This window comes from Triturus cristatus, chromosome 10 (genome assembly GCF_964204655.1).
Source record: "Triturus cristatus chromosome 10, aTriCri1.1, whole genome shotgun sequence".
NCBI lineage: Eukaryota > Metazoa > Chordata > Amphibia > Caudata > Salamandridae > Triturus > Triturus cristatus.
The window spans coordinates 500,589,287-500,617,106 of NC_140593.1; the positions used below are offsets into that span (position 1 = coordinate 500,589,287).

The 27,820-nt window shown below is 41.4% G+C and overlaps 1 protein-coding gene across 3 annotated transcripts in view; it reads left to right on the top strand.

The window, feature by feature from the left end:
- The window catches only part of ESYT2 (extended synaptotagmin 2), a 769,824-nt gene that overhangs the window by 358,950 nt on the left and 383,054 nt on the right, over positions 1-27,820 (top strand). For all 3 annotated transcript variants that reach the window (XM_085631951.1, XM_085631950.1, XM_085631949.1), the window contains exon 9: positions 16,947-17,123. In XM_085631951.1, the coding sequence (XP_085488077.1) occupies positions 16,947-17,123 (177 nt within the window). The remainder of the gene's footprint in view (positions 1-16,946; positions 17,124-27,820) is intronic.

A 27,820-nucleotide genomic window follows, 5' to 3' on the forward strand; every position in this document is an offset into this window, starting at 1 on the left:
TCACCTCCGTCGGGTGGGTCCCAAAAGTTCCGACGACGACAACTCAGGATTCCCAGGTCCGATTTGAGTGTTGAAAAGAGATATACTCTCAGCTGGTCTTTATCTCTCAGATTCCATAAGCCACGTCAGGATATTCTCAGGATAAATTCCGAGGAGCAGAGAGGGTCCGGGGAGCCCTGTGCTCACGCGACCATCTTGGATGCGCGCTAGGCTCCTCCCAATGCCTGTGTATTTATTTTGTTTATTTTTGTTTTCACTTTTTATTAGTGGTCCAATGCTGTTAGACATGCATGAGGTAGTTCTGTCTTCTGTTTTATAGTAATTCTGTATGGTTTTTAGGTGTACTTTCACTCCGAAACAGTTTGAAAAATTGACTATTTTTCAAATTTCAGTATTCTTTCACCCTTTTGGTTTCCTCATTAAGCATGGCCAATATATCATCTATCCATCTTTTCTTCAGGTTTCTAGAGAACCCCTCCATAGACTAGGAATTGTGGTATCCTGTATTTCTAGCTTATGTGGTTGTTTTGGAAGGCGAAGGTTGTGCACCTTAAAGAAAACTTTGATTTCCCAAACACTTTCTAGGTTGTGTTGGACATAAAGAATAAAATAATTACCACCTTTAATAAACGTGGATATATTGATATGTTTGAATATGCATTGAGACAATTAAACCAGATGTATAGCAAGAAAGTAATTATTGTCATGGAGAAGTATATATCTTTTTCTAAAGTTCAAAGGAAAGATGAAACCATCAAAGAGTGTGTTTGCACTACCAGCTTTTGCAGTATCATGTGTTTTTAAAACCGTAGCTTACAACCAAGTATTAAGAGATCAAGTTATGATAAGAACCAAACGTGTGAAAGAAAGAGACTGTGGATGGTCACTGAATTTACATTAAATACAAAAGTGAATATTGCTAAAGGAATTCAACAATTTAAAAAGTCTGGTAATAGATCGGAGGAAGTGAATGTGAATACATGTAGAAAACTGGTGACAGTTTCTGAAGTTGATGCCATAATAGGTCACGTAACCACCAAAGGGAGAAAAGAAAATGACAACAAGATTTTGAAAAGAGAACTTAAGTCTTGTGATTCAGATTTAGAAGCTTTTATCATGTGAGGAACTTTAAAATGTGTCTCGCCAGAGATAACATTTTCAACCACTGCAAGTGAACAGGACATTTTGGGATAATATGGGTAACAAAGTCAATTGTATCACAGAAGATGGAGAAGAGGAGGATGATTTCAATCCCAATGTGATTTTGTATGTGAGAGAAAGTAAATCTAAAGGATTTCCCAAGTGTGTTGTGGTGATGAATGGCAAAGATGTGTAAGCGATGGTAGATTTGTGAGCTTGATTTACTATTATGGGTAAATCCTTATTGGGAAAGACTTGGGGAGAAAATGTTTTATCTCTTCCTTATTCACGGTCCGAGGATTACACAGGACACAAAATAGATTTGCTAGGATATTTCTGGGCCATAATGGAATTCTCTGGCAGCAAAATTAAGCATCCGTTTGGATCCCAATGCTGTGCCACCGGTTTATTCTGTAGGGAGTGATGGTGCTAATGATCAGAATATGTCACTTTTGAAAAATAGATTTCTTACTGTGTTAAAAAATGACCTAGAAAAATTTGAAGGATTTAAACACACAATCATAATGAAGGACAGTGTAATTCCTATTTGGCACAGGGTTCGTAATCTTTCTTTGAACTACAGGGGGGACCGTAAGGTGATCTTGGAAAAGTTGTGTCCTAAGAAGATCATCGAACCAAAAGAATGCTTTTCTTCTGTTTCATAAGTCACACTGTTGTTAAAATGTTCAAGAGAATTTAGTCTATGTTTGAGTTTTAAAAGTTTGATGAAGAAAGTTGGGTTAATAGCCATCCTTTACTGAATCTACATGAGGTACTGTCTACCCAATCAGGAGCCACTGTATTCTCCACACTAGATCTTACGAGTGCCTGCCATCAAGCTGAATAAAGAAGAATCCAAGCATTTGACAGCTTTTGTGACTCCTGGAGGCATGTGTCAGTTCTGTAGAATGCCTTTTTAGCTAGCAGGTGCCGCTTCAGTCTTCCAGTGCCTGATAAAAGTGACCTTGGAAATGGTAAATGATTTGGTGGCTTTCCAGGATGACATTCTAGTGTCTGGTAAGGATGTAAATGAGCATAATTCAAATTTACATAAAGTTCTCTGTTAATTGAAAAACAAAGGATTAACATTAAAAGAGTCTAAATGCAAATTCAAATGTAATACGTAGAATATTTAGGTCATACAAAAAATAATGGTATAAAACCGTGTTCAAGAGATTTCGAATGCTCCAATTCTCCAAACCAAGAAACTACTATTGTAATTTCTTGGTTTAACTGAGTTGTATTCCAAGTTTGTTTATGTCACAAAGTTTGAACTATTGCGTTATTTATTGCAGAAGAATGTGTATGGAACATAGACCCGAAACAGAACTTTCAAATGGACTAATTGGTGCTCCTTTCTTAAATTCATTTGAGATAGGCAAAGAGCATTTGGTTGCTGTTGATGCAAGTGCTTATTGTCTCGGGCAGCGTAAATAGATGCAGCTTAATAGAACGCATTGAAAACATTGAGAAGCATCAAACAGAAATTATTCAGTGATTGAGAAGGAGTTATTGGCTTGTGCATGGGCTGCTGATCCTTTTTGGGTAGTTCTTGTGGTGCACTGATTTTTTCTTCGAACAGATTTGTTAATGTTCTTTTACCTGAAGACGGAAAGTCTTTGACAGCCAGGTTAGCCGCCTGGCTGCTAAACTTCAATCTTACCAGTTTATTGTGGAGTATGTTCTGAGAAGGCCAATGTGCTTGCAAATTGTATGTCACTGTTACCCTTTGGATCCAGGTTTTGTTCCCGAATAAGAGTAGGTGTGTGAGGTAGAATTTACTGTAGAGGATATCAATAGTTGGAGTACATGGTAGGATTCCAGATTTATTATATCTAAGTAATTATGGGATAGAATGATGAGTGATTATGTTGAAATGAATTTAGTCCTTGAGTATGAGGTAGAAGATTGGCCACAGGAGAGCAAATTGTGAATCTCTGTGGTGATTTGGGTTCTTTCTTTGAAATGAAAAAAATAATTAATGGTCGCGGATGACATTTTGATGAGCGTAAATAAGGGTTTTCCTCCTGTAGGATTGAGGAAAAGGATGTTCATAATGGGCCTTGAAGGACCTATTGGAATAGCTCGGTAAATATGTTAAAAGGGTGTATATTGATTGGCTGGAGCCAGTCTAACATGTTTAGGAAGGTCATTCAAAGTGCTGTTTAAGTTCATATTCGTTGTTTGAAAATTGAATCTTGAGCTTGACTATTGAGTTGCCAGGTAAAAGCTAAATCCACATTACAGAGCTTTTTGCTTTAATGGTCCTTTTTTATTTGTATATAGCTCGAACTTGGCACAAGGACATTAGTATGATTTACATTACTAGCATTTTTTTTTGTGGGGTCGCACAGGGAGATTAAGTGATCACAGGATATTGAACCTGAGCGAGGAATTGCACCTGCTTTCCCCGGTCCAACCCCGGCTGCTAGGTCACATCTCCTCCCTGCTCCATAGTGGTAGTTGAATTACCATGCTTACACACATCTTCACAAGCACACAACATGATACAAGCTCCATTTTAGTGATCAAGCACGACACTAAAACAATTCTCACAAAGACCTCACCATATAATCTGACACTTGAATAACGAAGCAGAACCCAAGGAAGCTCGTGAAACTGGTCCACTGAAATGCCTTTTGTTTTCTTTTGAGGAGAAGGGGGCGCTATATAAATGCAACTTAAAAAAAATCTAATAAATACATGAAAACGCCTGTATTCATGTTCCATTTAAGCCTCCTAAAAAAGAAGACAGGCCAATAAATAAATAAATAAGCATTTTGCATCCCCAAGCAGCTCTTCTACAAGCCTGAGTCAGTAATCCGTAAAGAATATGACCAGCATTAGCAAATCAATCAATTCAATTCAAAAATACTTTATTCGGTTAAAAGAAAATAACCATAAAAGCAACAAAAATACAAATACAGTTAAAAATAATACAATATATAGTTATTGTTACAGGGGAGAAGTGCAAACGAATTTCCATATGGGCAGTTTAACCAATTAACTGTCCATTGATTTACGTAATTTAAAAACATTTTTAAAAAATTCTGCCAGCGAGGCAACAATAAATACAGTGTCCATTCTTTGCAATTCTAAAAACGCTGGGCGGCATCTATTTACCTTCAACTCTTTAAGGATTGGGACAATAAATTTTTTACGGGGCAAGGTATAAAATCTACAGAAGAACAGCACATGGATATCAGATTGCGAGGATAATTCATCACATGGACATAAGCAAAGTTCATTAGACCAAGAATTCATTTCTGGGAAGGTTAATAATCTAAAAACAATATTAAATCTAAAACGTGTAAGACGAAATCTATCGTGGGTTGCCATAGAAAGACATAAGTATGGTTGTAAATTTGCACCACTCAATATCAGCTGGTGGGAACACACTGTCTTTTTCTTTTTTTCCTCACACAGTCTTTTTTCCCTGAGATGTTCCTTACAAGATTTTTTCAGTAATTTTCTGGAGATGTGTACCATTGACAGTGGATTCTCAAAATATTGTTCACAATATATTTCTGTCAATAAGGTCTTCACATAAATTAACCATTTGAAAACATTTTCATTTTCAAGTTGTAACACATCCTGGATTATGGCACGATTTACAACACACTCATTTACAGTCCAGACCCTATGCCATAATAAAATGGGCTGAATTCTTATTATATCTGAAATATATGGCTGCCCCAGCTCCTCATGACAATTTAGGGTTGCAGTACTATCGGGCACGGACAGCATGTACCGCATAAACTTATTTTCAATTATTTGGATAGCATCTATGTTGGCGTACCCCCAGAGTCCTGCTCCGTAGACAGCCACCGATATACACGTTGCATTGTAAACAGTTAAAATTTCTCTGAAGGGCTTCTTTCCCAGTTTCTGTATAAAACTCTTTAGGGCCATTATTGTCTTTGAGAACAAAAGAGTTCTTGCCCTTATCGCGTTTGTCCACGAGCCAGTCTCATGGAATAAGATGCCTAAATAAGAAAAGGCGGGCGTGTTTTCTAGACTAGCATTATTTATTGCGATAGTTTTCATCCTCTTGTTAGTTCGCATTCCGCAGTTCATGGTAAAAGTTTTGCTACAGTTAATTTTTAAGTCCAGACTGTACATGAACTTATTGAAGGATGTTATTAAATTTTGTAGGGCGTTTGGTGTTCGTGCCATTAAAACGGCATCGTCCGCATACAGGAGTGCAGGAATACGCCTATTGCCAACAACAGGCATATCCCTGCACTCCTGCAGAAGCCGATCTTCCAACCCATTTATGTAGATCAAAAACAGGAAAGGCGCCAGGACACATCCTTGGCGTACTCCACGCCCTATCCCAAAAGATTTACTACATTCCCCCCCTTTTCCATAACGAACAGTTGCTGTAGCCCCAGAATACAGCTCCCTCAAAAAGGAGAGGATTGAATCATCCACGCCCATCCTTTGCATCACTTTCCATAATTTATTGTGGGACACGCAATCAAAAGCCGAAGCAAGATCGACAAAAACAAGATATAAGCGCTCTTTTTTTATTGATGTATACTTCTGCTGAAGAAAAAATAGATTTAAACATTGCTCTATAGTTCCTATGCCCCTTTGAAAACCAAACTGAAGGTCACTTATTATCCCATTATCCTCCGCCCAGTTTTGTAATTTAGCTAAAATAACTCTACCCAAGATTTTTATGGACGAGTCGAGTAGGGATATTGGCCTGTAACAAGCACAGTTTTGTCTGTCTCCCTTTTTAAAAATGGGTACAATAATGGATGTAAACCATGATGGACTTAGGCCCTTCGCCAATGCTGCGTTAAAAAGCTGTACCAGAATGGGACCCCAGATCTCGCTGTTGGCTTTATACAGATCGGCTGGGATCCCATCTGGGCCTGATGCCTTTCCACCCTTTGTATCTTTTAAGCTCAATAAAACCTCGGGCAATGTTACCACTATTTTTTCAGGAACCCCCCGTTTCTCCCATGGAACCTCCAGTGGTGGAACTGGTACTTTTTGTGCCTCCATCTCTTTCTCACACAAAGAGGCAGAGACCTTTTGTGGGGACTGTTCTAAACACATATAGAGGGTTGAAAAATGTGTGACCCAGTCATCCTCATTGATTGCAATTTCTATGCGTGCCTTAGTATTATCAAAAAGGAGCGGCGCATTTACCACCCCCCAAAATGCCGATATATCTTTCGCCTGTGAGGCATCGCATAGCTGTTCCCAAGCCATCCTCTTTATGTTTTTCTTTCTTTCTTACAATGCAAGATTGTAGCGGTTCCTTAAATCTCTTATTTGGATGGGGTTCCGTGGTTCCCGGTGAATAGCATGTTTGAGCTCAGTCAGGGCTCTAGTACATGCCTTATCAAACCATCTTCTGCCATTTTTAGTCCTATTTCTAGAAACCACCCTCAAACTCTCTTTAATGGTTGCTGCTATGTTATTAAAATGTTCGATTATATTTTCGCTCTTTGAATTTTCATCTAAACAAACTCTAAAGCTATCTGAGCAGATATTGACTAGTTTAGCTAAGAATTCGTTCGGGACCACCTTACTCCACTTGAGAGAATACCCATTTTGTCTCCCCATCAGCACATCCGGGGCTGTCTGTATCTGTGAACTATCATATTGGCATGCTGAAAATGGGCTATCGATTTCGAGTACTTGTGGGTAATGATCACTCAGTGGTAATTCGTGAATCTTATAGTTAGAGGCCCTAAATCCAGAAGTATTTGAGCAAATAATAAAATCAATGGTGGTCGATGCACCCCTTCCAATAAAGGTCGGGGCAAAAGATGTTGGGCTCACGGTTAATTCATTTGCATATCCCAAATCACAATTAAATAATATCTCGTTCAACAAATCCCCGGTTAGAGTATGGTCAAAATGTGTGAGATTAATGTCTTGCTCTAACATTAAACCACAGGTTCCTTTTTGACCCATTTTGCAAAGATGACAATTAAAATCCCCCCCCATAAAATCATTACTTCCCTCGTCTTGCTAACTATCTCCCCTTGTAGATCCTCATTTAGCCTTTTCATAATGTTCTGAATTGCGGTACATGGGATATTATTATAAAGATTAACTATGACAAGGCTGATCCCAGTTTTAGTATCTATCACTAATTTATGATAGTAACTACAATTGTGGTAGAAATGGACCCTCTCATATAATAAGGAGTTTGAGAGGTACGTAATTATACCACCTTTGGGTCTCCCATATGGCCCTCCTACTGCAGGAGTGCAATAAGTTTTGTAGCCAATTGGATGTATAGGATCTATTGTCCAAGTTTCTTGGAGGGCCATAATATCCATGCTATCCGTGGCCGTTTTCCATAAAGGATTAGAGATTTTATGCTTTAAACCTGCCACGTTCCAAAACATCACCTTACAATTTTCATTTTGGCTGGGTATTATTACCTCGTCTGTAACGACATGACTTCTGTCAATCTTATCTATTTCAACTATAAGATCACTCATGATTTCTTTTGGCTTGGAGACGAGGTTTAGACTGCTATAAAGGGGTAATTCCTTTTTACCCTTTACACACTCTTGCCCCGACAATTTGGCCTGATTATTCAATTCTTGGGTTACTGGTGCGATCTTATTGCACAAACTACTATTAGTCGTATCAACATTTTCGTTGGAGGGACTAAGGGCTGATGGATTTAGGGTAGTATTTACAGATGGCAACAGGTCAGGAAATTTCTCACACCCTAGACGTCAGTCGACCATATCCAGTGGACTGAATCTATTATAGCAAGGGATGGCAAATGGAACAGACTGTGTACCTGACCAATCTCCCCAATGTTGCAGGCCTCCCTTTTGATTTCTCCCGGACCTTCGCTGTATTAAAGTCCAGTGGTCATCTTCTCTCCATCCCTGCCTATTAAAATTTAAGTCCCCATGCAAATTATTTCTCCTCCCTTCCCTAGCACAATTTTCATTTCTAATCCAGCTCCATCTATCATCTAGTTGTTCATTCGGAGTATAGAAATAGAATAAGGGTCTAACTGTAATCAACAGATCCTGATTCCTGGGGTTCCCCTGGCAAATATAATCTACAGTTTGCGGGTTTTCAAAAGTTATAACCACGCAGTCACCCTGTAGTTTCTTTCTATTAAAGCCCACCCATGGAGCCCTTTGGACCATTAAGATTCTACTGGCCAAAACTGAGGGTATAGGATAATTAGAGTTTAGCCAATGAATCACCTTGTTTCTAAGTGCTTCAAAGGGCTCCATAGTATCAGGTGCCAATTCAGGGACCCCAGTTAATACTACCACGTAAGGGCAGGCTTCCGGGGGCAAATTTATACTTCTGCGCTTTTCAGTTTTCTCCTGTTGTGCTTTGTCTGGGTTAGGAGTAGGTGCAGAAGGCAAAAGTACAGTCACTTCAGGGGCCGTCAATAGCCTGGGAGTCCTTATACTCACTGCTGAGCTATTTGTATTTCGCATGGATTCAGGCAGAGGAATTGTAGAAGTTATTTTCTTCCCTTTCGGCCAGTTCTCTTTTAAAACCGGCGGTTTATCCACCGATATAATCTCATTATTTGGCACTTTTTCCTGAGTACACGACTGTATCTTTTTATCCTTCTGCAGTATTTGGAGTAGCTTCTCTATACCATGGAGCCTTTCTTGTATAGGGGCAAGTAAGGATTTAATTAGTGTTGACAGGGTATATATCATAGAATCCTCCCTATCTTCATAACCGTCTAGACCACTCACTATATTACTCTCATCAAGAATATCAACTAAAGACTCATCTGGTAGAGTGACATCTATCATGGGTAGGGACAGATTCTTGTGACTGACAACTTCAATTTCAGGTTCAGATTCAATCCCAGCTTCATTTATCACAGAGTCTTTAATGCCACCCTTCTTAACCACTTTTGCCTTTACCTTCTTGCAGGTTAACTTTTTATTCTTGGCGCACTCTTTTGGAATTGCCCCCTGCCTTTTTCCTTTTAATTTTCGATTTACAATCTCATCCTGAGTGTCTAAATGTGCCCCCATCATAGTTTCTTCCACAGGATTTGATGATTCCAATCCCATAGTGATTGGGTTTTGCGATGCCAAGTCAGTAGCAGCACTATTATGTATCTGCGCATGTTCTTGTAGTAAGGGAATTTCAGGCAGAATATTTTCAGGGCTACGTGCCACAGCTATGTTACCTATTGATGATCTCTTTGCAAAAGCTAGGTCTTGGGATACCCTTCTCTCCATTAGTACTATCCCTTGATCTATCAAGCTATTAGTACGTATAATGAAATCATCTAGTGTTCCCGTCAGCTTACTCCCTCCAGTGACGATCTTACTTCTAGTTTCCCGCATATTCATGTTAAAACGAACAGTATATAGAACAGGATTATCCTGACTAATGATAAATAAAATAATCAGGATTTTCCAATAGCACTAAATCAGGATCACATTAACATGTATATAACTTATATATTAAAAGTAACGAAATCTCAAAAGAGCAATGTTATCATAAGACCCTACCAATACAGCCCGCACAATATATACAGTACAGTATTTCAAATACAGGCCTTACTCTCTGGGCCGTCCCGTGCCTCTTTGTGCCTCTGAGGGCCTCAGAGGGCCCGCCCTTTGCCCGGGCTTAGCCCGCACGCGGTCCCGCGCGCGGTCCCGCGACACGGAGGGAGCTGTTCGTTTTTGGCGCCTCCGGGCGCGAAGTGGGAGTGTCAGGGGGCGGTGTCACAAGCAGTGGTTCTGGGAAGCGTAGTCCTTCCCTCCGCACAGCGACCGCAATGTACACCGACAACAGCGGCAGCGGGAGGGAAGGCTTCTCGGACACTGGGCCGATCAACAGCAGCCCAACACTTCTGGATAAGCCCCCAGGTAGGCAAGCACCGTAGTTCTGGCAGCGTAATTCTGGCAGCGTGGAAGTATCAATTTCATCAATGCTAATTGTTCGAAAGTTGCAAACAAATCAATAACGAATCACAAATAATTGACTGAAAAACGGCCAATGCATTTCGGGACGGGTCCCTTCTTCAGGGGCTTGTGATCTGTACAATATGTGCTGTTGTTATGACTTTTTTTCGCAAACCATTTTCTTTTAACAGTTGTGCCCGGAGGAGAAGAAATCTCTGGATAAAACGCTAAATAACGATCTGCTAAATAAACGATTGCACCATGACGTCAGTATCAGCTTGCTCATTTGATGTAAAACAGAGTCGAGAAGTCACGAACCGTTACTCTCTTAAAGCAGTAAGGAGTTGAATTGAAGGTATGCTAAGAGTAAAAGATTAAACTGTACGACGTAGTTTCAGCAGAGTAACCCGCGGTTACTACAGACAGAAAGTCTGATTACTAATGGCAAAACAGATGGTGCCATCAGCAGTTGGATTCACAGAATGGCAGGATGCAAGTCCTTTCATGTGTAAGTGAGCAGGTTGTGGCATTGCAGGAGCTCATTTCGTCCCTGAATAGACTGGTCCCAGGGTGCACAAGGTTAGACAGCCAGAGCCTTACTTCTTGATTTCGTGTAGATATCTTTCTGAAAACTCTCATGTACATAAACATATACTTATTTCCACCATTTTCGTATTTCTCTTAGATGCGAGGTGTGTTCACTTTTGCACAACATCTTTTCCTAGTCTTGTGGGGTTATATAAATTCATTGATTACTACAGTTTTCTTATATGTGGCTTCCCCAAACTCCAGCGCATCTAATTCAATGCAGTATACCTATGCTCGGTTATGCTGTGTTATGTCGTTGCTGTGTGCAGCACTTCTTTGGGAAAAGATCTCAATAAAACGCTTAAATAACTACCAAATACTAGGAGCATATATTTTACTGATCATCTGTAAAATGTGTCAATGAATTACAGATGAATCTAAACAAAATATTAATTAACTAAATTATTTGTACATGTTTATGAACTCATACTCCTATACCTCTGTGAATTCGGAGGAAGGTGCGGGGTGGTTGAGAATCCCATTATACACTACCTGGTTCCTCCTGTCCTATGTACTGTTTTCCACCCTGAAGAATGGTCCAAAGTCCATAGAACTAGACACGAAGCTAGCGGTGGCCCTCTAGAACAGCACCGGTCTTGGAAATTACCCCATATCAGTTATGGTGATATAATGGAATCACCGCAAGTGTGCAAATTTGGTCGACACCCGCCAGCACAATGTCGTTCCAAAAAAACTGGAAAATATATGTACAAATACCAACACCAAATGCACCACTCAAACACTGTAAATTGAATCATATACCAATTCTTGAGTAGTTTGTGTCTTTTACAAAAACTCCACTTTTATTTTGCAACAATTTATACACTTAAAAGGTCAAAGTTTTCACAGAACAGCCGGAACAGCCGACGCGTTTCGTCCATCAAAGGACTTCTTCAGGGCTGTAACAGATATATACAAAGACGTGTTGAAAACTTTGTTTAAACTAACAGAAAACACATAAGTTGACATTACAAAACCTTCTTTCCAGATAACCCCTAAGTGTTACCATGCACATATGATACGATTATCTTAAAAAGGCTACTTGAGCCCTCACAAAACAAAACATGACATACTGAGATTGAACCATTACATGGAAAATTTCATGAGTTTACAAAATGCAACAACAATTAATATTAAAGAGAAATGCATAAAATCAGTATACATATAATTATCAGCGTAAAGTTTATGATCAAGAGACATTTTTTATGTGTAAGAGCACTTCTCCTACAATGTCTCAACCCTAATGTGGTTAAAATATCAGACAATACAAGAGAGAAGATGACCAATGGGAAGGGCATGAAAGAAAAGAAATGGTAACAGCAGTAAGTATGAGAACAGAAAAAAAGGTAAGAAGAAAAAATGAAAAGAAAAAGAATAAAAGAATATTAAGAGTTATGGAGAAGTCACGCAGGAGAAAACAACCAAATGTAGAAACATCCAAATGTTGGACAAGTATGACGAAAATATGTAATGTCTATACACACCGAGATAGATAAATCAGGGTGACGAAAAAGGTGTCTCAATCGTTGGTTCTTGATAATATGTTTGTATCACTGGTGACGATATCCCCGGTGATGAGTTGTAACGTAATGAATCTGAGGAGACAAGTACAATGTATGTACGACCATAGTTAGATAAGATGCCTGATGGAGACATGTATAGGTGGTATATGGTCATGTGACCCCGGTAAATAATACTTACTTTAAATCTAAAACATCATAAACAATGTGTTAAATCCAGAAAATCTATGGAAAGGCACATATCCAGGTTTGGACCAGCAAATGATGGTCGATCAAGTTCAAGTGATATTCAATCTGTTAGGCTTATGTAGACAAAGAAAGATACCTACAACGAAAGATGGGAAAAATATATACATCCCCACGTGACCATAAAGACAAAGAAATGATAATGAACATTGAAGAAACTATTATCAATTTCGAAAGTATACATATGCTCTGAGCAATGGGAGGGAGAAAGGAAGGGGTAGCAGAGCAATAAAAGGACATTACTAATACTGAAAACGCCACCTTTATACCGTCCATAGGATGTTAAATGCAACAAAAAGCGGTCCCAGTATCGCGGCCGCCATCTTGGAATAGTAAACTATACTTATGTTAGTATATCCATGATCAAAAGGTCCTATTGTTAAGCTACACCTCTCACGTCTTGTCTCGTGGACATATAAACAAAAACGATGGAGGCACAAGCGGGAATAGCCTACACACACCACCCACACGATAATTTGTCCATATATACCGTCTAGTAAACGCACTATCACCGGCTGGGGTTATGTCAAACATCGTGACATGATGCAGATTAGGAAGACGTTCTTAGTCTGTATCTAACCAAATACACAACAAAGTTCGTGTGTCCATTCGAAAAAACGTTTGCTCGACTATGGCTGGTAAGCCATCAGCCGGACGTAACTCTTAATGAAAAAATAAAGACGTAAGTCCTAAGCCATCATGTGATTGACTAATTCGTAAAATAAATAGAGTATCTCATGAAAAATTTGAACGCTTACCAGATTCCGTATCTTCCAGAGGCGGGTCCAGCATCCACCCAACCAGTCAAATGGCCGTAAGCTCTCCCACGAGGGGGTTCCACATATATAGGCCGTGTAATTAGGCAAAATTGAACGCACCTGGTTAATCAAAAATTCCCATTCAAAGGTTGCCGGGCAACGGAGATAACAGAAAAGTCACCAATGTCGTAGGCGCCATCTTGGAGATAACGGGACATAATGAAAGGGGATCTGTATACTCCGTAGATGTTTAAAAATGTTCTAACAACACAGATACATATTCTAACAGGAAGGTTCTTATTGAAAACCATAATTCAAACACAGCGAACATACCCCCAGTGTGACAACTAGACAATGGTCCAAAGTCCTTCTTCTGCCCACATTCTGAAGGGAGGAACACAGAGAGGCAGGCAGTCACGTAATTGTCCCAGGAAAAAAGTGCAGAATGTGCTAAGCTTGTCAGGTGGGCGTCCCTTTGTCACCATATTCAAAATTCGCACCCCTGGGATTTCACTTGCATCTAGGCACCAGCGAAAGGCCCCATGGGCTGCACTAGGAAAAGTAAGCACATTGCTCCAGACCTGTGTGCTTCCCTCTTCATAAATATATTCTAGCTCAGGCTTATCCTCTCACCCTGATGCTGCCACAGAAGAGACAGGAAGAGCATCAGCAGTGGGTGGTGGACCCTACGTTACCTGAAACAATTACCCCACTTATGTCAACCATGCCCCACGCAATCTCTCAAAGTTCCTCTCTATCTTTGTGTATCTCATGCAGACTAAAGTCATTGCTGACACGTACGCAAGTTAGATCAGCATCCAAAGTGACTAAAGAGGCATGTTTCACTAGTTGAAACACGGGCGTCACCCACTGGCCGACCTCCTGCTGACACTCCAGTAGCACACATAAACTATGATACATCTTAGATATCATAGCCACCTTTCACACAGCCTGCGCAGTAGAGTCCTCCTACTCATATTATGAAATGGCAGACAATACTTATAGTGATCTTGGGTACTAGAAAACTGTGCATGTCTTTTTCTAAACATTTCAGTGGTGGCTAGGCCTTTTATTCCACTAGGCATTTCCCCAGTGGGCTGGAGTTCTAGGAGGCCATGTTCCTAATGCCTGTCACTTTCCCCAACTCCGCGAGATAAACTGCGGCAGGCTAGGACGCCTTCAAGAGAGAGAAAGAGTGGGAGGGATAGGGATAGGGAAGGTAGAGAGAAGTGATCAGAGGGAGAAGACAGAAAAACAGAGAGGGAATGGATTGATGGAAAGAGAGAGCATGGGGAGGTGAAGGTAGAGAGGCCAGTTTAAGCATGTTTGCCAGAACTGCATTTGGTTCCCTATTCCGGTCCTAATTTGGGGCAATGTAAAGGCGACAGACTGTTCAATTGTACCAGGGGTTAGCCTGCAAAGTTTGATAGTTATGAACGCTTACTTATTTTGACCTCCTGGGCTCCCATCTTGCAAACCCTTCGTAGTTTACTGTAGTTTGAAGTTGAGTAATTTAAAAATACAATTGGTGGAAACAATTTTTGATTTTGCAGGAATTCCTAAATAATTAGTCAATCAATACATCAGTCAAACCAGATTTGTAAAGCATGGCTAGTCACGCGTGAGGGACCCCAGGCGCTGTGAGCCTTGACAAGGTGGGGTTTCAGTTGAACAGCCAGGTCTTGAGTCCTTTCCTGAAATCCAGCAGTGGGGATGAGGTTTGGAGGTGAAGGGATAGTTCGTTCCATGACTTGGCAGCAAGGTAGGAGAGCATTTTACATTATGGCACTACAACAATGCTGAGGGTCGATGGCCCCATGTGGACAGTGCTGTTCATTCAGTCGGGCAAGATGGACGGATTTATGTGCTGCTGCCATAGAAGTAAGCTGTTGCTGTATAGTCAGAGCAGAGATCCGGTCATTTGTCATTAAACAGAAAGGGTCAGGGTCATGTATATTGCCATCTCCTGGTTCAGTTAATTGCATGGTGTGTCCATACTGCTAGATCTTTGTGTCTTGCCACCATCTACATAGCTGTCTATGGAAACTTCAGCGTTAGTGATGGATTTCATGGCAGACCAAAATGCTGTTCTCTTGTCCTTATATTTTTTCCTTGTGTCTTGTTGTAGGACAGAAGAGCCTGAAGCAGTTTCTGTCCCCTCAGCCATGGTTGTTTGGTCTGTCCTCTTGTCTCTTGATACTTAGCTAGTTCAAGTGGTTGTATGTGCAGGTAATATTAGGTGGATTCTTCACGTTCACTCAAGATAGGGTGGCTCCTGTGTGCCTTTGCCTGTATCCAACTGTTTTGACATGTAGCTGCCTTTAGATGTGGTCATAGATGTTGACTTATTAGACAAGGCTAGGTGTTAGTGGTTTGGCTATCCTGGTTTGTGGCAGCGTTTTTCAAGCACTTAAGTGAATTTTAAAAGGAGGTTGTGTTGTCCCTCATTGGCCAACATTTGAATCCCATACTAAGCTAATTATTACCTTCCCCAATTGTTGAAAACAGGTTTGCTTCTGGGAATGTTTACAGTGGTAAGGGTCTTCCCTGAGCCCTATGTGTGAGAGTTTGAGGTATCTGATGTTATATCTTTCAGTTCTTGGCACTGAAACTGGGCCTCTAATTTGGAATCTTTAATTTGGCCTTTAGACGTTTCTAAATATAGGCACATCAGGTAGTTTCTTCCAGCGTGATGCCCTTCTTCGGATCGCATGAATCCAAATGAGGTGCATCTCTTTGTCTGACTGTTGTTTCTTCTGAAGGAGAGCATTCCTTTTTCCGAAGCAGCTTTCACTCTGGTTTTCCTAAATGGTTTGGAGTTACATTCTCATCTTCTGGATGTAACCAATGAAGGTGGGGCATCTACCCATGGTGCCTTGTAGGTAGTGGCACCTTTTTTTATGGGCCCTACTGCTTGGTGCTAGATGGTCAGTGGGGGGGCTTTTGGGTTCTTGGACAGCAGCCTCTTTCCCTTAGCACAGGCTTTGTACACATTTTTATTCTAGCTTTGTTTGCAGACAGATTGTTGCTCATACTGCTGGAGTGGTTGTATTTTCTGAACTATGAGACTGAGTAAAAAAATCAAATTTAGGGTTATAATTAGAATCAAAGGAGTAGGAATGAGAAAGGCAGAGGAGGAGTTAATAATTAGATTACTTTTCTGTAATACTCCTGACACAAATTATCCCCTCCCTGCCACATAACCTATAACCTACTCTCCTTCCCAGGTTTGCTTCTGTTTTAATTCTTGGTTGTAGCACTTCAGGGTCTATTGGGGTGGGGCCTTTTGTCATGTTACTCCATGATGGGGGACTTGCTGAAAAGTATTTTGACTTATTTGTTAGAAGACATTTGGCAAGAATGTGAATGCATCATACACTGCATTCAGCTGAAAATGCAAGTAATGGAGCAAACAGGGGACAATTTGAGTAGGAATGATTACCGGTAAGTAATCTGATCATTTATTTCATTTCTGGCTGCTAAAATTTCTCAGTGGTGGACAAGCACATCAGCAAAGTTGTTTGTCCGAGTTAGAAAAGTAATAGTTTGATAGAGCAAGAAAAGGTAGGATGATTACTTTTTTGGAATTGATGTATTAGTGTCTTTGTAGCGAGAAGTAAAGCTAATGTTTTTGGGGATAGATGAGAATGATCACTACGACCCTACATGAATGAAGTACTTTCCTGTTGTAGGTGAATTGTTGACTGTATTCTACATCTGTTGGAAAAGAGCCAAAGCCGTTTCCGGGTGATGTGTAGTCCTTTAAAGAGGTGTGTACTAACACACTTTGATTATCTTTACTTTAGGGAGTTCTAAGAATACACTTCATAGAAGCCCAGGATCTCATGAGCAAAGATACATACCTAAAGGGGATGGTCAAAGGAAAGTCCGACCCTTACGGAATCCTTCGTGTTGGCAACCAGATCTTCCAAAGCAAGGTTATCAAGGAAAATCTCAACCCTAAATGGAACTCGGTGTATGAGGTAAGGTCTTCATCGCATGGACGTTAAGTATTCAGTTAACTGCCCATTGTGTAAAATACTGCAAAACCCTGTCTGACTGCTGCTGATTTCATGGAAGATTTTATTGTTTGGTTGATTGATTTGTTTTATTTCTTGCAGAGCGCAACAGACACCAACTCTGCTGTCTTAGCGCCATACGCTATACCAAAAACAATAGCTGTAGACAGTGTTCAAGCCTTGGGCCCCCCAGTTAAAGCAAGAACATTTTGAGGGTCTTTTATCAAAGCAGTTTGAGATGAGAGAGACCCTAGCTGCAGGAGCAGCGAGTTTCACGGTTTGGGGCTCAATAGCTTGCTGGAGCACCTACCAATGTGCTTTGTTAAACCTGGGGATGTGCATCAGTAACTGGTGATCAGGAAAAAAGAGAGCACTTGAGAACCTATTGGTGGAAGAGATTAGCAAAACTGCACAGTTTTGGACTATAAAATATGTATACCTTAAACAAATGCCTTTAAATTGAATTCTGTTGTTTTGCTCACCAATTCCAATCTCTACTTGTTTGGGATACATGGTCAAATTTTCTGAAGTGCAAATCAGTCTCACTGCTGCATTTTGTACTCGCTGAAGTCTCGTCAAAGCATGCGCTGGCAGGCTCAAATAGGGGCAGTTGCAAAAATCCAGCTTTAAACTAAATGCAAGCAGACTTTACAGTAGCTTGTAGGTCTTGAGAAAGGAAGTTTAAGTCCCTTTAAAGAAAGCTAAAGACATGGGCACTACTGATCCAGCGGAAGGCCAGGGATGAACACTTCACAGTCAAGAACATTTTCCAATTAGGCCTATATACACATTCAATTTCCCTGGCGGGGTTTTGCTGGAGTGATCAAGTTTTATAATTTCACTTCAATCCTGATTAGTAGACTCAATTAAGTTTGAGAACCCTTTATTGTCTAACTAATCTTCAGGGATCAACACTCTTCCTTTGGTCCATTAGTTGAGTAGTTGATGGTGATATGAACTATTAACTGACTAACTTAAAGATCTTAGCGAAATAACCACAGACTCTGGGTAAGATTCAATGAATTTATATCTAAATCTCAGTCATAAATGAACCCTCATTAATACAAATTCACTCTATCAACTTTCATGGGAGAGAAAATTCATTTAGCAAATACATTCAAAATCACAGACACATTCAACAAATCAATGCATTAAGAGTGGATAGATGTAGAGACAAAAGGCATAATAAATCATACATTTGCAAAAGATATGCAAATTGAGACTAATAGTTACCCAAAAAGTGATAACAGAAAACCAACTCTCTGGCCAAAAGGGCTGGTGGAGGTCACCTGATGAATGATCAGGAGACAAAGACCATAGGACAGGATCAGGACAGGGCATTACTTACTAGACTTCTCTATAACCCCGACGCACCGGGCGCATCCCTCTCTCACACTCAGGTTGTCATTCAGGTATGAATCTTCCCAGTCGGCTCTCTCTTATCCTCATCAGCAGCAGTTCTCGCCTCTCTCGCTTCTCATCTCCTCGTGCTCCACATCTCTTGAATCATCATCAGCAGCATCATCTAACTTACTACTCTTAAGTCACTCTAGTTATAGTCTTTATTTCTGCATGTCCCACCCTCAAAAGTTGCAACTCATGATTGAATACAAACTTGATTAGCCAGGGGCAGGGGAGTTGTCATCACCTCACGCTGACATATGCACTTTCTTAATAAACCCTTTTTTCTAACAAACCCTTCCCCTTTAGCTCATTCATTTTTCTGTCTCATTTCCTTTCCCATATATCTAATGTTTCAAATCAAACTAATATTTAATGCAGTTTCACAGTTGCGAAGAAGTTTCACACATCTTGCGGCCTTGACGATTGGCAGCTTGTCACCGATACGGTCAGCGGGTCACATCATAATTCTAGTACGCATGTTCAGCTTGCTTCCATTTTCGCTGCCATCTTTTTCCTTTGCATTTAATAATAGGCCCAAACGTACACTATTAATAAAAGAATCATAAACAGATGTTAATTTCTCAAATATGTGATTTTCACTGATCTCCACCCACTTCTACTCTATCCCATGTTATTATCTTTTTCTTTTAGCGAAAGCATTTGTAGCAATAGCTCTCTTTAACGTCAGGCAAGCATATGCCGTGCATGCGGTACCACAAGACTTCATTTAATAGTTTCTACTTATGCGTGAAAAGTTTGCCCTCTCAAAACGGGTTAGTCACTTTACTGTTTACGCAATCTTAGTTCACACATGCGCAAAAGCGTTTTCCAGTTTAAAGCGTGTTTTAGTTATTCTTTGCTATTTAAGCATGCATAAAGCTCTCTTTCCCCATGTAAATAGTGTGTGTATATTAATTTCGTTTTCTTTACTATTTCTACTGATTAGTACTGTTAATGAGGAATTAATCCAAGCAAGTTTCGTTTTCGTGAATCCTTGCTCCATCACTACTACTGCACACTGAATTGATTTTCACGTTTATTTAGAGGCCTTGTGATTTGATAAGATGGCAGAATTAATTTCCCTTGGGAGTTTTAGATGCTGAACTCATGTTGGTAGGCCTGAGGGAACTATCATAATACTCTTTTTTTTCCACAGTGGATCATAATTTCAGTGTTGTTGGCATTTAGTTGTAATTACTTATGTCCAATCTGCTACTGAATTGGCAGTAGGCCACTACAGAGATAAGATAATGAGCCTGGAGGCTCTTTATCCAACCAGAGGATAAACTGGGTATTATCTGTTGACGACCGTGCTGTGCACCCAAATGTGAGGAACATAAGCATTAAAAAAATGAGCAAAAGGGAAGTGCCTTGCTGCACACCCAAAGAGATAAAAGTGGTTTTAGCGCTATACTCTGACAGCTTGGCTGTTTGAAAGCTATCCTCCAGGACAGAGAGAGATCCATATAGGGCAGTGCTCTACACCGTTACTTACTTCAAATGTTGAGCTAGGATTACGAGGGTCACCATGTTGCATATTATGGAGAGCTCCAATAGAATCTTAACTAGCACATCACTCTTATTCACAATTGTTCAGACCTCTACTGTAATCCTGATCATAGATGTTTCTGTCTCCTTCCTGTGTGGAAGTACAGCTCCCATGAGTCCAAGGCCTCAGAATCTGCCTGGAAGCTGGGCAGCTGTCAGGCCACAATTTTTTCAAGGACTTTTCCTGTGTGTGGGGAAAAAGGCAATTTTGCCACATGGGACCTATATTTGCTATTCTGCAAGAGCTTCTCCACCATGCACCTAGACAGGAGGACGAAGGACTTCATTCAGTATTTATGTTTGAATGGGAAGGTGTTTGTGCTGAAAAAGGCTTCTACGTTAGCATGGGGATGAGGCATTTTTCCTCTTTTTCCCTCTTTTAAATCGAATTGCAACTTTTCTTTCTCTAGAATGGATCCTTCCTCTTTGCACTTTGTGCTGCTTGACCACTGTGAAGTTCTTGGCTCCAGCACAGTGCTACTAAGCAGATAGTAGCAGAAGATGCGCCTCCTTGCCTCCACAACATGGAAAAAAGATGGTGCTGGTGGCCACGTTTACAAATGGTGTCTCTTTAACATAATCAACTATGAAAATAGAGAGTTTCAAATGCACTCCTGGTAACCCAGAGTTGTAATGGTAATACAATTTTGTGCGTGCAATTGGTAATGCACTTTCAGTTTCATAGTGATTATTAAATCTGTAATAAGCTTCTAGGGCCAGATGTACAACCCTTGTAAATTGCGCCTCTCAATTTGCGCTCGATTTGCGAGTCGCAAATTGCGAGGCGCCATTTAGAATGTACTACAGTGTCAGAGACACTGATTGCGATTCCCAATGGGGTCGCAAAATGCGAGGTCATGAATATTAATGAGCCACTCGCAATTTGCGGCCCCATTGGGAATGGCTGACCCTCCCTGGGATGGTGTAGCGAAAAGTAACAAGGACCCCCTGTCCAATTGATGTAGCAATTCCTAGGGCAGGGCACTATTCAAGTGAAATGTATATCCCTAGGCAATCTATACATTTTTAAACGTTTTAAATCTCTAAATATCTATGCCTTTCGAGTGCAAAATAATTCCAGAAAACTGAGTGTAACAGTCAAAGCAACAAATAATTACATATATTTAAAAACATATGTTTATTAAACTGTTAAAATACATTTCATGGCACAAATTAATCTACCGTTCCTTATCTCTTGTACACAATTATACATACATCAACATTTCTGTACATATTTTGTTAAAACAATTACATATATAAAAACAGTATTCTTTGTGGCAGGGAAAGTAAATCTTTTCGACGTGTGTTTCGACGCAAACTGCGTCTTCGTCAGGAAAAAGCCTCACGTTGACCTAAAATACAATATGAAAATTACACTACAGTTTATGATATCATCCCAAATAGATTGACCTTCACCTTCACCCGAGTGAGCTAATAGTTGATAGCAGTGATTCAGAATTCCTGAATAGATGAAGAAGTGGAATCAAGTGATTTATACTAGATAATTGAGATATCAGGTTTTTTTAACCCAATTTGCTGTAGATGATAAAGTGCTTTAAAGAAAACTAATATTTTAGAGGATAGTTCTGATATATTAGTGTTTACTTAGTATATCCTAAAAATTTCGTATTACAATTATTCTCCATTGACCAAGTTATTTATGCTTACTTCGTATTTTAAGCAGCAATATATGGATATAACTTTTCTTTCATGTATGTATCAGCATCTCTGTTTTAGTATCCAATGCTGTAAAAATATCAATTTTTTTTTATTCCAAAATAGGTTCCAATCTTTAATACTATTCTTATTGTGTGTATATATATAATAAGGGGGCTATACCCACATCCTTACTCACAATTACATCCAAGATGACTGTTGTATTGGTTTGATCTAGCTTCGCACAGTAATTTATGCCGAAAAGCTCCGCGGTGTAATGTCAAAATCTGTTACACTAAGATGTAAAGACAAACATTATATTGTCTGATTCTGTTATAGGTAAGAGTACTGTCTATTGTCCTAGTATCTATTATTTCATATATTAAGTTTTTACCTGTGTATATACTTTCTGTTCCTTAGCATATAGATCTTTCGTAATGTAGCCGGTTTGCAAAGGAAGTCTAAAACGGTGATAGTCTACTTGGCATAGCTGCAAAAAAATATGTAACGGGTATCAGAGTTCTTCATATCTCTTCCTAAAATTCTTTAATTACTTGGCGTCTAGTGTTCAGTCAGTTGTCGAACACTAAGCTTGTCTTCTTATGTCTGCTACCTCAGCCTAATAAATGCGATTTTATAACTACATATGAATTATTGGCTCATTTAATATTTTAAAACTGACAGAGTTCTTAATATTAGGAGCTTAGTTTATCTGGCAACAAACAAGTCAATAGACCTATTTTTAACTTCGGCGTAAGTTACCGACTCGCTTATTCTTCTGACATTTCTACAGTTCTTTCGACTGTGGTACTCTTATTCAAAATAATCATTCTATTGGTTAAAATTTACCTTAATAATGTATGTCCCATTGATATCGATACCGACGGCGTCTCAGTGTCCTGCCCGGTCGTTTCAAATTATTTAAAAGAGACCGAGTTAGACCTATGGGGTTATTTAAATATCTTTCAACCGCGCGTGTTTCCTTTACCGGTCGGTTATTGGATATATCGAGTCACATGCCGGGTGTTTCAGCGTGGACTTCCTATTAGCTAACGTGAATTGCCTATCACGGACGGTTATTGGACATACCTGACCACGTGCGGTGGACCTCAGAGTGAGCTTCCTCCTATCCTACTCCAGGAATGCTTAATTAGGTATTTTTTCTGACCGCAAAAGATTCCTTTCACGCTCGATTACTGGATACATCGGGTCACATGTCGGGAGTTACAGAGTAAACTTCCTATTGACTAACATAAATTGTCTTTAACGAACGGTTATTGGACATTTCTGATCATGTGCAGGGAGCCTCAAATCGAGCCCCCTCCCATCTAAACACGGAAGCACTCCAGTCAACTGGTGCCCACAATGCTTGAGCATTCTCCACAAGCCCAAAACACTAGACCTCACACTCCCTTCGATATAGTGTCTATACTTCCTGTATTTACAGTTTCTATGTCCAAAATTCTAGAAGTAATTCCTCGCTCTCCATATATTATAGTAAGGAATACTCCCTCATATGTTTCCTATTATTATCATACAGAATTTCTTTTAAGATGTCCATTTTTAGGTCTCGCCTGACCCAGCGCATGCGCTGGTCTGGCGAGACTTATTGAGAGGGCTCCAAAAAATGCTACCAGGCCAGCCTAGAGCTACAGTGCATGTGCGCGGGCGTGCGCGCCGCGCTTTACCGCGATTACCTTCACTTTGATGTTTGATCGCGATCACTTTCGCGGCCGCTTGGCATAGCCAATAGGTCTCGCTTTAGGGACCTTATAAGTATTTAGTTATGCAACTGTTGCATGGCTAAACACTTATAAGGTCCCAAAGGCGAGACCTATTGGCTATGCCAATGCTTTTTTTTTTTTTTTTTTTTTTTTTTTTTTTAAAAACCTTTATTCGTGCATCTTAAAAGAACAAATACGGGCCTACAACCGTCAGGCCGGCCACGATACAGTAAAGCACTGATACCCACATTACAGCCCCCGTGCATCAACGGTCAGGATTAACAACAGGTTATGAGTCACATACTGGAGATATCTTTGAAACCCGGGGAAGGAGAAGTGAAGGTTAATTTTAAGTTTTTTGATAATTTTATCAGAGAAAAAAGTCAATGAAGGATAAGAGCAAAGTAGATTCGAGTCCGCAAGATAGCTTCACCACACGGGCGAGCAGCAACATCAGTAAGAACAACAATGGGAGTAAAATCTCAATCAGTGAGGTGGTGCAGAGATATATCAGGATAGTCACATGAGCAAGTACGCGCCCCTCCAGAGCCGCCCCCACTCGATCCACCCCACACCCGGACCCCGAATCGAAGAAAGTAGAGCACAGAGACATAAAAGAAGAAAGGCCCATAGAACTAATTGAGAACAGAGTATTACCCCCCCACCCTACACCAATGCGGAGGCTACGGCCTACCCCCCCCCCAGCATAGTGCCTGTCGCCCAAGGAACCCGAAATATAGAGAAGAGAGAAAGTAGGAACAGAGTAAAGAAGGGAAGAAAACAGAAAAGAAGGTGGGGAGGAGCCCACTAGACACCAGAGCGCCCCGAACCATCAGCCAGTTATGGCCCCCACACACTGAGAGCCCTCTACGCCAAAAACGGCATGCAAAGATACCATGGCACCACAGTTTAAGCAAGGGATACAAGTCGCGACAAGTGCGCGCAAAACATACATACAGTCCCAGTCCCAGGCCAGCCCGTCCATAAACCATAGCGATAGAAGTCAGACTAGCCCTGGCCCGATCGCGGGCTTGGGATTAAACCAGCTCCTGCGTGAAGGCCCCGTGTCCCGAGCAGACAAAGACAAGATGGCCGCTTGTGAGAGGATGGGGAAGTAGGATCACGAAATGGCCGCCGACCATCGATTGAGGTCCCTTGTTGCACCACATAAAATCCAAACCTGGCAAGTAAGGTACAGGAGTTCCACAAAAAGGCAGCAGTGGGCCACCGCGGACGGTCCCTCGAAGCCGTTAAGTATCGCTCAGCAGGATAGCCTCGCGGACGCGATGAGGCAGGGAACAATGAAGCAGGCAGCCATGACCAGGGGGACAAAGTATCCGCAGTTGAGGTGGAGAGCGGTGGACCCTGGGCGCCGGGAGCGCTAGATGAAGGCACCAGTGTAGCACAATCATACACCGCCGCTGCGTCCCCGCAAGAGGACAAGAGCACCGGAGGACCCACGCCCTGTGGATGACAAACAGTGCGCTCACGGCCCGCAGCCGACAGTATGGGGTCAAACCTCTCACTCAGCGCCTGCAGGCCAGCGCACATCTGTAGTTGAAAGTCCCGCAGGACAGCCAGAACGGAGCCGCATGTCAGCGGAAGCTGGGCCCCAACATCGGCAGCAATCCGGGACGGCACTGTGGAGCTGGTGTCCGGAAGAGGGAGGGCGAAGTGGGCAGCGGGCGAGACCGGAGTATCACCCCCCAGCCGCGAGCAGGCACTCAACGCCATGTTTTGCCGCTATACGGTGCAATGGCCAGGGGGGGGGGGTCGTGGCAAGTGGTCAATTCCCCTCAGGTCTACGCCGCAACAGGAAAGGCCGACAGTCGCTTATCTTCTCGCCGGTCCCCCTCGCCGCTGGCTAGGCAATAGGCAAAGGGGGCAGCAGCCCCCCACAGCTCGGTCCTCAGAGCGGGGCAGGAGACCCACCGCACCGGGGCCCACCCCACCGCTCCAGCCCGTCAGGCACAGGGTGCAGAAGGTGTCCGGCCGTCTCTCCCCGGGCTCATCCGGCAACGATCCATGGTGCGAGGCGAGATCGGGACCGCGGGGCTCAGGTTAGCGCTAGCTGATCCGGTAACTGCGGAGCTTCCAGGAGGCCGGCAAAGGCCGTAAGGGCGCAGGGTTTCAGTGCCGAGGACAAAAGCACCCAGAACTCGGGCATCCGGGCGGGTTGAGACTCCGGGAAAGCAGCAGCGCGGTCAGCGCGTCTTCGCACACGGTGCACCTCGAGAATCGGCGAGGATGGGCATCAGGATAGTAGTCCGAGGCCACGGACCGACGGAGCCGGGCGCTCAAGCGTCTGCTCCGGTCGCCATCTTGGCTCCTCCTCCGGCTATGCCAATGCTTGTTATAATTTTTCCCTGGGATGGTGGCCTGCTGGGCTCAGCAGACCTTCATGTCAGAGATTGCCTTTCAATAAAGCATTTTTTTAAAATGTAGTGCGTTTTCCTTAGAAGAAAACGGGATGCTTTTTAAAAAAAAAAAAAAGTTTTTGATATACTTTTTAAGGGCAGGTAGTGGTCCCTGGGAACACTGTCTGCCCTTAAAAAATAAATATTTTTAGAGCCAGTCACAAAAGGGGAAGGGGACCCCTTCCAATTTGCTACAGCATTACCATAATCTTGAAGAGGGTGGTAATTTGCGAGTCTTTCATACATGGCTTTGGGGTTGCTAGAACGGACCTCCCCTTCCTAATAGCGAGTCGCAAAACAGTATTTTGTGAGTCTCAATTTATTGCGAGTTGCAAAATACTGTTTGTACATGGCCCACAAGGATTTTTTTTTTCTTTACAAATTTTTATTGGTTTTCTGAAGAAGCCATATGGACAGCCCCATGGGCAGTACAGAGAAGCAGTTCAGAAGGCAATATGCATTTCAATTACAGACATTAGCATTCCTGAGGTCCTCCCAGAACTGCCTGCAATCAAAGAGTCCCTTCAAGGAGCCCCCAGGAGCATTCTACTGGCCACCCACTTCCCCTCCCGTAGTCGATTGAGCATACAGCTCGGCTCTCCTCCACACATGTTACAGTCCAATAGACAGATTCAAGTAGAAAACTCCCAATATCCATCCCACCCCCGGTCTTCAAACACCCCAACAAAGTCCATGGCCCACAAGGATTTAGCATGCGCAAACGGGTCGCAAACCCGTTTGCGCATGCTAAATCCTGTCGTACATCTGGCCCCTGGTGATCTGTCCTAGAGGACTCGATGATGCACTGCTGTGTATACAGCTTAAGCTGATTCACAGTAGTCCAGTTAGTCCTTTTGTAAGTATCAAACTTATAATGTATTTTCTTAGTTCATCAGGTGAATGATCTGTTAATTTCACATCACATTCATTATCAATTTAGTAGTGTTGTGAGCATTGAGCGGCATTCAGGTGTCCATATGATTCATTTTAGTTTGCATGGTTCCTACTCCCAATGCAATTTGGATATCTAAATCCTTCATCAGGCAGGAATGTGGAATTTAATAAAATATTTACTTGTTCATGGGGCAGGTTGCTTCATAAATCTTACTTGACCTGTAACAAAATCCACTTGTCTCTTTTGTGCCATCTAATGGGGTGACAAATTATGGCAGCAGTCTCACTATATAAGAGCTCTGAAATAGCCTCTCTGATTATACCAGAGCTACTCCCATAGTAGGGTTTGCATACTAGCAATTCCTTTGTTGCCACGTTTTCGCAGATCTACGTACTGGGGCTGAAGGTAATGGTAAGCAACAGTTCCAGGTTTGAAATGCCCTTTTGAGTCTGTGCAAACCTACTAACTTGCATGTTTTAAGAGTTTTCGCCAACTCTTTTCTAATCTTTTCCAAAACTGAGAAAGATTGGAAATTTACTCCTGACAATGGCAGACATAAAACGTCGTCCAGGGTTGGGAAAAAAGTGGGTGGAGGGAAAGTGAACTTGCAAACACTCAGCTTTTCGCATAAGCAAATCTATACCTGCATATTTGCTCTTGCTAAAAGGCAGTTTGCAAATATTTTCTAGGCCTTCTATTTCTTGGCCTACTTCTGTAAAGTCTTGTGAATTCACGAAAGCTGTGTATCTGCACTTAATGTAAGCACTTGGGTGCACCTTTGAGTCTTTATTTAATAATTGGGACCCTAATTAGGTCTAGCATTAACCTTTGACCTTTTGTGTTATATATATATATATATATATATATATATATGTATATTTATATATATATTCACTTAAAAAACCATAGGTTTCACACACGTTATAGTTAGGAATTAGCATTTAAAAAACCTTGCAAATTCACTTCAAAAACCATAGGTTTCACACATGTTATAGTTAGCTGGACATTTCCCTCGCA